The sequence below is a fragment of the Alosa alosa genome, chromosome 22, assembly GCF_017589495.1.
Source record: "Alosa alosa isolate M-15738 ecotype Scorff River chromosome 22, AALO_Geno_1.1, whole genome shotgun sequence".
In the NCBI taxonomy this organism is placed as follows: Eukaryota; Metazoa; Chordata; class Actinopteri; order Clupeiformes; family Clupeidae; genus Alosa; species Alosa alosa.
Genome location: NC_063210.1, coordinates 1,258,597 through 1,272,198, shown reverse-complemented (window position 1 = coordinate 1,272,198; position 13,602 = coordinate 1,258,597). Strand labels below are relative to the sequence as shown.

General features: G+C 40.8%; 1 protein-coding gene across 4 annotated transcripts in view; it reads right to left on the bottom strand.

Annotated features, from left to right (window-relative positions):
- si:ch211-234p6.5 (pleckstrin homology domain-containing family A member 4) overlaps positions 1-9,880 on the bottom strand; it is a 39,280-nt gene extending 29,400 nt beyond the window's left edge. For 2 of the 4 annotated variants that reach the window (XM_048233845.1, XM_048233850.1), the window contains exon 1: positions 9,510-9,880. In XM_048233845.1, coding sequence (XP_048089802.1) covers positions 9,510-9,544 — 35 coding nt within the window. In that variant the 5' untranslated portion in view covers positions 9,545-9,880. The remainder of the gene's footprint in view (positions 1-9,509) is intronic. The other 2 variants (XM_048233844.1, XM_048233848.1) reach the window with 2 other exon arrangements.
- Positions 9,881-13,602: the final 3,722 nt, after the last annotated feature.

Sequence of the window (13,602 nt, the reverse complement as noted above, 5' to 3'; positions counted from 1 at the left end):
AAAATCACGGTTATTAGTATTATTGCAATATGATTAAAATGTGCTGACTTTTTTTTCTAAACCTACCATCAATGTTGTACAGAACTCATAATTGGCCTGCCCTTCATGCCCAGTAGCAACAAATCTAAAGGTCAACAGAACAGCTATAGTGTCATAAAAGTGGTGTGGCTCCTTTAAGACCTAATCCACTGGCGTGAGTTCTGGAGCCATCCAACTTTATCTAACTCTATACTATCCTACATCATCTGATTTTAATATTATGTCTAGGCTATATTTAACATTTAACATTTATTTTCTATTTGGCCTGTTATGAAATTATGCATTGACCAATATAAGCACACTTTTTTAAGACACTTAAATACATGCATGCTTAGCCTTTTGTGAAAACAAATCATTATAGCTACATCGACAAACTCTTAGCCATGAGCTGTATATCCTCTGATTTTAATATTTACACATATGTAGGTATTTAAGCACAGCTCAGTTTTAAGACACTTAAAGCCCAAAATTGGAGACCATATATAAATTTGCTACCATTTCAAAACCGGATTACTCTGGAACGGCTTATTGTACAGGGGATTGCATTACACCTTTGTGTTCGGTAAGGTCTGCTGTTTATTCTGGTTTACGGTTTGTCATGTGTGGAACGAAGAGTTTGTGAGATATTCACAAAGCGCAGAGCTATAGTAGCCTATATGATTATATCTTGAAAGTTAATTTTCTCGCGAACCGTTTATCGCAGCAAATAGCGGCTATAGCACCTTATAAAAGATGAGAAAAAGTTATTTCATGTGATGTCTGTGAGGCTACTTCGCGAGTAGTTCCTAGAGAAGAATGGGCGGCCACACTTTGTGTCGGTCTGCCTCATGTCTAGAAGCGTGTTCCGTGAAGGTGTCGGGGACGGGATTAAAATAGCCTAGTCAGCGAATCAACAATCAGAGAAAATTGCACTGAGAACGTTAGGCGGATATTAGACCTACCTGCTGTTGGTCTAGACATGTGTATGCCTTGAACTCGTATCCTGTCATTTAGAAACAATGCTGTGGTCTAGTCTAGTCATCAACAAAAAATTAACGGATTGCAATGCAAAAAGAATGGATTTGGCGTGACATTTCTTGTGTGAGCGTGAGATTGGTGCTGAAAGCGTGAGTGTCACGCCAGATGCGTGAGAGTTGGCAACCCTGGGGTAGGGCTGCTAAACACACAATTGACTGGACAGGGGAAAGGACTCAGGCGTTCATGGACACCAAAACGGCCTTGGCCAATGCCACTATGCTAGCCCACCCATCCTCAGATGCACCTATCGCCATCACAACTCTGACTATGCTGTAGGGGTCGTCCACGAGCAGCTGGTTGATGGTGCTTGGCAGCCGCTGGCCTTTTTCAGCCAGCAGTTGCGCCCAATGGAGAGGAAGTACAGCATGTTTGACAGGGAGCTGCTAGGCCTTTTCCTGGCCATAAAAAACGTCCGTTTCCTGCTGGAAGGCCGATCGTTCACTGCCTTTGTGGACCAAAAGCCTTTAACTTTTGCCATGGCCAAGGTTTCGGAGCCATGGTCTGCCCGGCAGCAGCGTTTCATTATTTCAGAGTTCACAACGGATATTCGGCATGTGGCAGGAAAGGACAATCAGGTGGCAGACTGTCTTTCTCGTCGTTTTGCGGGGGCAGTGCATCTTGGAGTGGATTATGCACATATGGCAGCAGACCAGGTCCATGACGCTGACGTCCAGGCGTACAGGACTGCCATCAGTGGACTGCGTTTGGCGGACGTTACTTTCAGCGGCGCGGGTGTCTCTCTGCTTTGTGATGTTTCCACAGGCCAGGCCCGGCCCATTGTCCTTAGCAGTTGGCGCAAGCTGGTCTTTGATGCTGTTCATGGCCTTTCTCACCCCGGCAGGAGAGCGTCACAGAAGCTAGTGGCAGCAAAACATTTTTGGCACGGCCTCAAAAAGGATGTCCGTGACTGGTCCGCCGCCTGCCTTGAATGTCAGCGGGCCAAGGTGCACCGTCACTCCAAAGCCCCTCTGAAAACTTTTCACGTCCCTGAGAAACGTTTCGACCACGTGCATGTGGACCTAGTGGGACCCTTGCCGCCCTCCCACGGTTTCACTTACCTGCTCACCGTGGTTGACTGCACCACTCGTTGGCCTGAGGCCATTCCACTTCAGTCGTGCAGGCTTTCCTAGGCACGTGGATCGCCTGTTTCGGCGTCCCTTCTGACATCACATCGGACCGCGGCTCGCAGTTCACATTGGAATTATGGATGGCCGTTGCCAACAGCCTCGGAGCGCGAGTGCACCGCACCACAGCTTACCACCCGCAAGCCAATGGACTGTGTGAGCGTTTTCACCGCTCACTGAAAGCCGCGTTGCGGGCGAGCCTCCGTGACGTCAGCTGGGTGGATCGTTTGCCTTGGGTGATGTTAGGTTTGCGTGCTGCTCCCAAAGAGGATCTCTCTTCATCTGCGGCCAAGTTGGTCTATGGACAGCCTCTGCGGGTGCCTGGTGATTTCTTGCCTGATGTTACCCACCCATGGTCTGCTAGTGAGCAGCGGCAGGCGCACCTCCATGGTGCCCAGGTTTTTGCGCCAGTGCCCACCTCTCAGCATGGCATGCCACGTTCACAGCTCTTGGCAGGATTGCATATGTGTTTATTCGTCATGATGCTCACCGCAGCCTCTTGCGTCCACCCTATGATGGTCCGTTCCGGGTGCTGGAAACAGGGGACAATTTTTTTGTCCTCGACATCGGGGGCAAGCGAGACCGGGTGTCAGTGGACCGCCTTAAACCCGCTCACTTGGACTTGGACTCTCCGGTGGTGGTTGCCCAGCCCCCACGGTGGGGCCGTCCTCCATCTACCGCGCTTCCACAGTCAACAAACCCTGAGCTTCCTGTTCCTGCGGCCCCAGTGCCTGATGGCCAGAGCAAGTTTGGCCGAGCACTGCGCCCACCTCACCGGATGAACTTGTCTGTCTGTGAATTCTGGGGGGGCATGTGTAGGGGCACCACGTTGTACATAATTCAGTCCCTCCAGGAATTCGCGATGTTGCGATCGCAACAATTAACGCAAATTCAGCAAATCCTCGTGAATTCTGGGCGACCTCGCAATTTTGTCCAAACACCGCAACCTTTTTGCAAATTTGACCAATCATCATTGTTTCCCCGTGAAATTTCACCTACCACAACAGTCCCTCGCGCAGAATATTGAGTCAGATGCCACACTCACTTCTGCAGACACCAGAGACTGCCCTGTAACTTGTTCACTCCTCTGCAGTTTTGATGACAATAAATAGAAGGCTAACGTTAATGATCTGCTTTACTTGCATCTCTCAACCTGGTGTTGCTAACCTACCTAGGCTATGAAAGTAAGTTAATTAAGGCCTACTTGGTTTACTGACATTTGAGTAGGCTACAGTATGCAACCCATTGGCAAACGTTTCACCTGGAGATGTCCTTTTAGCTCGTGTCATGTTTGCTAGCTTGTGGGCTCAGTTTGTGTAGTGCTACCAAAATCATAGAAATGAATAGCATTGCAATACATTTACCTCTTCTACGATCCAAGAATGATGTCATTCGAGTTATTTTTTAACATTTATTTTAACTAATGACATAGAAAACATCCCGAATTCCATCCACATATCGTAATGCACTATTCAAAAAGTTATTTCCACTCGTAGCCGAACACAGTGAAATGCAAGCTTTCCAATCCACTTAGAAAACGCTACTCTCACGCCCTTAAATGACAGGCAGTCAATTAGACTTAAACACTACGTAATAACATTAAAGAAAAATGTAATCTGATAGTTTAAACCAATATGAAATTACTACTTAGTTGGCTATTAGTAATTATGCAAGTCACAGAATATGAATTATTAAAAAGATATGAACTTAATATGAATTACAACATATATGAATGTATTGAAACATATTGACATGATGCCATCTCTATAGGGGGCTGTCTTTTTTGGACAGTTCTAAGAAAGGTTATACTGCTTTGTGAATTTACCCCAGTCAAAGAATTTACACAAATAAAGTAGCCTAGGCCTACTTTGATTTTCTGTAAACCATACTATTTACCTTTACTTATCCTTTTTAATAAGCATCAAGATGATCAGTGTGATTTTGGTCTTAGGCTACTAACCCTAATTGCCCTCAATTCAAATTTTTTTTTTTTTAAATCGCAACTATTTTTGCAATTTTCACTTCCTCCCGCAATTTCTTCGCAACAAACAGCTAAAAACACTGCAACTTCCATCGCATTTTTTTAGAAAAGTTGTCGCCAAATCAGGCATTTTAGATCGCAACAACAGCGAAATCCTGGAGGGACTGATAATTCACAGCCAGCCATTATGTGTTCACTTGAATGGTATTGTTGCAGTCACAGCCTGCGCTTTTATCTGTTGCGTTGTTGTGTACTGTTTACTGTGTAGTGTTGTGATGACGTTGAGTGGTGCGACTTGTGTGTAACTTTAAACTGACATACGAGCAAGTTACGAGGAGTTCGGGCTTTTAAACCTATTCGCTGTGTCCGTGTCTCCCCATAGTGTCGACTCCTTTACAGTCTCTGCATTTATCCCAATCTGTCCCTCAAATATAAAATATCATTAAAATGTGTTTTGGTATTCCTCACAAGGACGATCTAATGTTCCGTTTCTAATAGCCCTGTTGAGAGAAACTAGAGGAGTGACAGGAGAGAAAGTGCATGTTTACAGGGCTTGTCAATGTTATGTGGCCTAGAAGCTATCTTGCATAGCTTGGCTACGCTTTGTGTAGAAATAAAATATTCCATAATATTTCAGTTAATCTTAGTTTGCTAAAAAGGCACAAATATTTCTGTAGATGGCAATAACACATTCTACTTTTTTGCCAAATAAATGAAAAGCATGTTGAAATCATCAATGTCTTCAGTCTTGTGGTCAAAATCTCACCTTTCCTCAGAGATGGTCTTAATGATGCTTAAAGTCAAGTCAAATTCTTTCAGTTTGTGCATGATTACATGATATAACTTCTACCACTGCACAATAGAGAGTGTCCTCACTTTTGGGTGCACAGTGTGTTACCCCAGCTGCACTGCAGCAGAGAGGAGACGACTCAACAAAGTCACCAAGACGGCTCAGTGGATCGTTGGCTCCCCACTCCCAAGCCTGGATGTGGTCTACTCAGCCGTCTCCTCCAACGGGCCACAAAAATACAGAGTGATCCCACTCACCCAGGTCACTCTCTCTTCACCAGACTCCCGTCTGGCAGACTCAGTGTAATACAAGCCCGCACAAACAGACTCAAACACAGCTTCTTTCCCATGGCAGTGAAGGGACTGCTGAACCATGAACATACTGCAATCTTATCTGCACTTTAACCTGTTGTTGTTGTTGTACTGATTTTATACAGATTTGTATACATATTCATTTATTTTTCATAGCTGAGGGATTACTGCCAAACGAAATTTCATTGTATCTTGTGTGCAATGACAATAAAGCTTCTTATCTTATCTATAACTATACTAATACTGTAGCCTAAATGGTGGATAATTAAGTTATACATCAAATGCTGAAGTATGGTATTTCTGAAGTGTTAAAGATTAAAAGAAAAAATAACAACAAGAACCGTACAGAACCGAAAACCGTGACCCTAAAACCGTGATCCGAACCGAACTGTGGGTTTTGTGAACCGTGCCACCACTAATCCTCTGTGACAGTACTGTTTCAAACCCAATCAAAATGCAGACACCACATCTGGAAACCACAGTTTCCAGTTGATTTTTTTCTCATTCTTGCGCTCAACAACTATACTTGTGCAAAACAGTCTACACAGTCTGTACACAATGCAAACGTCAAAAGTCATAATCCACACTGTCCATACACACTATCATACACCACCAATATGTGCCCGTACAAATCTTTATTTGACACTTCAAAAAAGTGGAATCTAATCTTTAGAAGACAAATCTGCAACAGCAGAGAAAGTATACTTTGAGGACATCCAAGCACAATCACATGTGTGTCTGTGTATGTGTATGTGTAATGTATATATGTCCCTGTGTGTGTATATGTGTGTATGTGTGTGTGTGAGTCTGTGCAAGCCTGAATGTGTGTGATTTTGTGTGTGTGTGTAAGTATATGTCAGTCCCTCCAGGAATTCGCGATGTTGCGATCGCAACAATTAACGCAAATTCAGCAAATCCTCGTGAATTCTGGGCGACAGCGCAACTTTTCCGCAAATTTGACCAATCATCATGGTTTCCCCGTGAAATTTCACCTACCACAACAGCCCTCGCGCAGAATATTGAGTCAGATGCCACACTCACTTCTGCAGACACCAGAGACTGCCCTATAACTTGTTCACTCCTCTGCAGTTTTGATGACAATAAATAGAAGGCTAACGTTAATGATCTGCTTTACTTGCATCTCTCAACCTGGTGTTGCTAACCTAGGCTATGAAAGTAAGTTAATTAAGGCCTACTTGGTTTACTGACATTTGAGTAGGCTATAGTATGCAACCCATTAGCAAACGTTTCACCTAGAGATGTCCTTTTAGCTCGTCATGTTTGCTAGCTTGTGGGCTCAGTTTGTGTAGTGCTACCAAAATCATAGAAATTAATAACATTGCAATACATTTACCTCTTCTATGATCCAAGAATGATGTCATTCGAGTTATTTTTTAACATTTATTTTAACTAATGACATAGAAAACATCCCGAATTCCATCCACATATCGTAATGCACTATGCAAAAAGTTATTTGCACTCGTAGCCGAACACAGTCAGATGCAAGCCTTCCAATCCACTTAGAAAAGTGGCAGGGAAGTGGCAGGCAGTCAATTAGACTTAAACACCACGTAATAACATTAAAGAAAAGTGTAATCTAATAGCCTAGTTTAAACCAATATGAAATGACTACTTAGTTGGCTATTAGTAATTATGCAAGTCATAAGATTCATATTCAGAATATGAATTATTAAAAACATATGAACTTAATATGAATTACAACATATATGAATGTTTTGAAACATAGTGACATTATGCCATCTCTTTAGGGGGCTGTCTTTTTTGGACAGTTCTACGAAAGGTTATACTGATTTGTGAATTACCCTAGTCAAAGAATTTACACAAATAAAGTAGCCTAGGCCTACTTTGATTTTCTGTAAACCATACTATTTACCTTTACTTATCCTTTTTAATAAGCATCAAGATGATCAGTGTGATTTTGGTCTTACTAACCTTAATTGCCCTTAAATCGCAACTATTTTTGCAATTTTCACTTCCTCCCGCAATTTCTTCGCAAAAAACAGCTAAAAACACCGCAACTTCCATCGCAATTTTTTACAAAAGTTGTCGCGAAATCAGGCATTTTAGATCGCAACAATCTCAAAAAATCCTCGCGAAATCCTGGAGGGACTGATATGTGCATGTAGTATATGTGTGTGTGTGTGTGTGTGTGTGCCTGTGTCTGTGCAAACTTGTGTGCACTGTTTCACTAAGATAAGTATACTTGGGTGACATGTATTCCAAATGATGTGTATTATTAGTTGAAGAACATGTTTGGAAACAATATTAAACATAAAGTATCAAAATGTGTCACAGAACACAGGTAAATGCTATCCTAACAATGCTTAAATATATCCACAATATATATCTAGGGTCAAAGATATTGAAATGTATCACCTGGAGAGAAGAAATACTCTTTTCTGATTGGCTGGTGGGGTGGCTATTAATTTTGAATAACAAGACACCTTTGAAGTAGATCTGGTAAAAAATGTTTAATCACCGTTCCATATCAATGCTTATGAACGGGAACTACAGTATAACAACCATAGTAGGTTGAGGCTGGAAGCAGGCTTCGCAACAATGGAATCAACTGTAAACAAGTTAACTCTACACACCATCATAGGGCCAAAGAAAGTTGTACAACAAACTGAACAAGTTGGCTTTTTTTTAAACGGAACCTACGCTGCAGGGAGTTCTTTGCCTCTCGCCCTCGTCCATTAATTCCGTATAACAGGACACCTCGGCGGCCGTTATCCCTATCAGTTGCAGTGCTCCCTATGAATTGAATTTAATGAAATGTGGCTTGCTGAAGACTGTGGTAATGATGCAGAATCTTCAACTTCGACATGAACTTTTCATGAACCTTTATATCACAAAACAGTGGTGCAGAAAAGTCTTCAGGAAGTGAAATATGTCAGTAGCAGCACCACCTATGGGTGGAAATTTGCTGTGTGTTCAAAGAGGCAAGGGCCAGTAACAGAACAGTTTGGCTTTAAGTCTGTTTCCACCAAAAAAAAACACTACAAGAGAAATTAATGATTATCAGCAAACCTCTTCTTTGGCTTAGTAGACTAAGCTGGACAGTTAGAGTGTTACTTATATTACAGTATATCAAGGACTGTGTACCTGTTAATACTTATACATTAGTTACATCACTGATGAGCTGCTGATGTATTCCAAAGGTGCTGGCAGGAGAGTCTAGACACACCAAACATGGCAGGAGAGTCTAGACACACCAAACACACCAGTACCAAGCATATTTCACAACACTAAAAACACACCATTACCAAGCATATTTCTATTGTGTTTCTTGCTGTTTGAGATAAGTGCTATAATGTATTCCACAATAGAACCAAAGAGGCAGAAAATGAAAAAAGAAATGTTCTGAATATTTGAAAGCCCCCTCACTACACCCACACACTGGATTTCATCACATAACCCTGTTGTTAAATCTATGAAACAATGAGTGCATACAGCATTGGTTGTACTGTGCATTACATAGTTTGAGACCTCATCTAAGAGATTCAGAGCAGTACATGAAAACACTTGGCCTACAGTAATTATAACACATTTTACTTTAGAGATTAGATATCCTCATAGTATTTCATGATTTTTTATTTATTCAATTTTACTTAAACTGTTACTTTTAAAGCTAATAACATAACATCAGCAAACCTCTTCACAAATACGTCTCTTCAGAATGTCCTGTTTCAGATTCCTGACAAAATGCTACTTGCCCCATAATCTTTATCCCGTTTTGATATATATTGAAGATATCCATTCATGAAAATACAATCAGAAATGTAAGTTTGGCTTGCTTGCAAACCTAAAAATATTAATTAAACCAGTTAAAACGATTAACTCTCAGTTTTAAAAGTGATTATTGGTCATATTTATTATTTTTTTCAAGGTGGGTCATTTCTGGTCTTTTTTTCGGCATGGTAAGCAGAGCATTCAGCAGCTCCAGTGAAAACAATTAGCCATATAATGCCTCAGCATCTAGTATTTATGAGTCCACACCATATTAGTTATGTAGCTGATGCCTATTCCTATATCAAAAAGGACACTGGCTTTAATTTTATGAGATAATAATACACTATACCTGAACCTATCAAACTTAAGATACTATATTTCCACCTCACTCTACTTTAAATGTTTGTTTAACAGTATTTCTGTTACTGTTAGCATTTTAAGTTGGAAGCATTATCTACATGTATATATGGTATATTTAGCAAAATTAATTGTACCTTTCAGTAGAATGTTCATTTGATGTCCACCACATTATGTTTCTTCAACAGGAATGGCTAATGCATTCATCCAGTCTTTCTCCGTCCTCTGCCTACACTCTCTATGAAGGCGAAATCTATTTTGTTTCCCAACAGTAGCCCCTCTGTCTACCATTTATCCCATGCCCAGCTGTTTGGCTCCACCCCCACCTAACACACATGCCACTTTGACTAGATTCACATATTTTTGTGCCATCAGTAATCCAGAGACTCAATCAAAAGTAAAATATCAACATATTCAGTCTGTTAAGATTGTATTTATAATTACTGAATAATACATGTTATTATTAGTAGTATTAGTTTAAAACCACAAGTCATACTACCCAAGGCCATCGGTTGCTTTTGCAACTCTTTCTTAGTCTCAAGTCTTACTAGTCTCAACACAACAGTATAAACAGTGTGAACTTCTTGAACTACAAAAGTGAGATTAAAAACGTATTACACTGTATCACAGTTTGTGTGTGTGTGCGTATGTATGTGTACATATGTGTCAGTTAAATTAATAAAAATAAATGTAATGTGTGTGCAATGTTTTACTACGATGCAACAAAAAAATACTTTGGTCACACCCAAATGCACGTCTGATGACACCTAAGTGCATGACAAATTTCTAAACTGTAAGGGTCTTAAAGCCACTGTTCCTTATCACCCTAGTGGAGCTACATGCTTGTTTAGTTTCATGTGTGCCGGTGTTACGGTGTCCCGCAAAATTTCTTGGAAACAGGAGATGCTTTATTAGTAAATGGTTTGTTCATCATTTGTAAAGTATTGCTCATACATTATTTCTCATTAGTAAAGCATTCGTATGGCTACACAGTTATAAATTGTTTGTTTATAGTAAATAAGACTATATCTTACCAATAATGTAATAGCATAATTACATAACTGGCTTTATTACATTAAAATTATAATGGTATTGGTCATTATTACATTATTGGTTGTTATTACATTACTGGTTGCTACACAAGATAAGAGCTTAAAAGAAAAAGTGGTAAAATTACACAAAAAATAGCCTAGGCCTCAAAGGTAATATATGTGGTATTTAACAGTGGACACTATTAAAGGAGTACGGAAGCTTATTGCTGCCACACTAAAATAATAAAAAAGGCTCAGTATTATGTAATTACGTGAAAAGTTTACAAGGATACAAGGAAGTTTATTGTCACATGCATACAGTATAGTTACTGGAAGTAAGAAATGCAGTGAAATTATGTCTGGTGTCAGCCTATTTGTGCATTTATGGGGGTAAAAAGTGCAGTAGAAGGGGTTTAGTAGATTAAGTGGCAAGGGCTGCATAAGAAAGGTGGGGGAGGATTGGGATTGGGCGGGGGGGCACCAACAAGGAGCACCCAAGAGCAACAGGGGCAAGGAAAAACTCCCTTCCTCATGAGACAATGTGCTGTGTATTGGGGGGGTGTCAGTGTGCTGTAAGTATGTTGGGGATGTGTGTTGGAGAAGCTTCCTGATGAAATAATGTGCTGTGTATGTAGGGGGGGGGGGAGTGTACTGCAAGTATGGTGAAGGGACTTACTATTGCAAGCAGAGTACTGTATGTATGATGTATGTGAGTGATGACAGTGAAGATGTGTGTGTGGGCAGGAGGGGAGTGGAGCAGTGACTGTGTGTGTGTGTGTGTGTGTGTAGTATTATGTAATTACGTGAAAAGTTTCTTGTTATAACAATATCTTCTTCAAGATATGTATCACGTTATTACATGAAATTATCACGTTATTTCATGATAGGCCTACTGATATTTTCACGTTATAACGTGAAAATATCATGTTATTTGAAGATATGATATTTTTACAAGATATATATCACGTTATTGCATGAAATTATCACGTTATTCAAGATAATGAAACTAAACGAAACGAGAGGCAAGAATAGGATATGCTCGTTTACATGACTCAATCAAATTCTATTTTAAGCTCGGTTTAAGACATTCTCGTTATTGAACACGGAATCCTCCCGACTCTCCCGATTGGTACTCCGCTAGCCTACTGCACACAGGTGCAGACTGGACAATACTTGGGTGTTCGCATACGCTATAGGCCTATAAATATCATCCACTGTGTTCAATAATGAGAATGTCTTGCGAACGTGATAATTTCATGTAATAACGTGATAAATATCTTGTTAAAACATGAAAAAGATAGTTATAACAAGAAACTTTTCACGTAATTACATAATACTGAGCCTTTTTATTTCTTTTAGTGTGGCAGCAATAAGCTTCCGTAAAGGAGGATATTGACCTAAAGTGTGTTGAAACATGATACCAAGTGTGAACGTATGTCTCATAGTTCATCATGGCTTGTCCCCTGCACTCCGAAATCTGGCGCTAGTTAGCCGATGCTACCAACAGTTTTTCGATGGGGTTGCGTCGGGCATCGGCCTAGCCATGCAAATAAATCACTGTTTTACACCATTTACAAGGTTCAAAGTAGCTCCACACTTCATTGGTAGACTTCTGAGGGCCTTGACATTTAAAACGAGACATTGAGAACTTTGAAAAGGCACTGGTAGTTTATTTACAAGACGATTTATACAGACAGTACTTCAGGAAGTTTACCGTTCGCCGCCATCTTGAATTTAGTCACGATAAGTCGAGCGACGAGTACAAATGAACAGGTATGATAAGGGATCAGATTCCAAAAATAATTCTGTGGAAATGCATGGATTCCAGTTGCTTCAAGTGAGCTTGTTTTTGAATAAGTTCACTGGAAGTTTGCCATTATTGGCTAAATGTGGTGGCAAATCACCTGTGAAGACATTTGCCACTATTGGCAAACTTCTCATTGTTGCACAATGACAATAAAGTTGAATCTAATCTAGCCTACTTTAAGAGAAAATACGTGACAAATGTCAATTTGTTTTTCCTTGACCGGCCCAAAAGTGAAGCGGCCCACCGATAATTCTCCCGATTCTCCACCCCGGGCCTGGAGATGATGAGGTACTGACTGAGATGAGGTACTGACTCAATAAAAGATTTATAAAATAATGTCATTCATTTTTGTGCACACATCCCAGATTGCAAGAGGCTGGCGGTCCGCTGGCATTTTGCTCATTGGTTCTCTGGCGGTCCGCTGGCGAGTTGCAGACAAATTGCTCAATATTTTGCCACTACTGGTTTAAAATATTTTTTATTTGTTCAGTTATACTCCATATATAATTGTAATAACTTTTCTTAATATTCATGACAAGTTAAATTTAAAGAGATGGTGGTCCAACGGCGGACCACAAGTGGCACGCCACCAGCAGCATAGCCTACCACCAGCGGTCCGCTATCTGCCAATCTGATTTTGCTATTTGGGCATTAAATTAATTCATTTTTCTTAAAAAGTAGAGACACTGTTGGACCTTCTTATAGATGGCTTCTGAATTAGTCTGGGAACTCAGTTTATTATCTAGCACCATTCCGAGATATTTCTCAACTAGCTCCACCTCCAGTCCCCTTATCCCAGTAGGCTTGGAGTAGATGCAGACTTCCTAAAATCAAATCACCATATCCTTGGTTTTGGACACGTTCAGTTCAAGATAGGACTCCTCACACCAAGAGACAAAGTCATTCACCACTGGGCAATGCTCTAGTTTCCCTCCCTTAAGCAGACTAATTATGACAGAGTCATCGGCATCGCTAACTTAGATATCCATCTGATTGTTTCTCGTCTGGTTTCCTCTCCTTGCTCGTTTCAGGCCATCAGTGAGTCTTCACCCTAGTAACTTTACTCTGACTCGACTTGCATGCACAGAATGCAAATTTCACTGGCTGAGTAGCAGCAGGCAAAATGATGCTTCCTGAGGCTACTGAAGTAAATGCTGTTATCCTACAAAACATTTAGTGCAGCTTTGAAATCTTACGTGAAAATCTAAATTAGGCTATTATGGTCCGGGTCGGGATAGGATCACGTCAGGGTCCGGACTCGGACCGCCATTTGACGACCTCTGGTGTACACTTTTCAACTTTACAATTCACCATTTCTAAAAGGTAATTATTTGAGTATTACATGAAAGGGTCTTATGGAGTAAACGAGAGTGAAAACAGGACACATCAGAC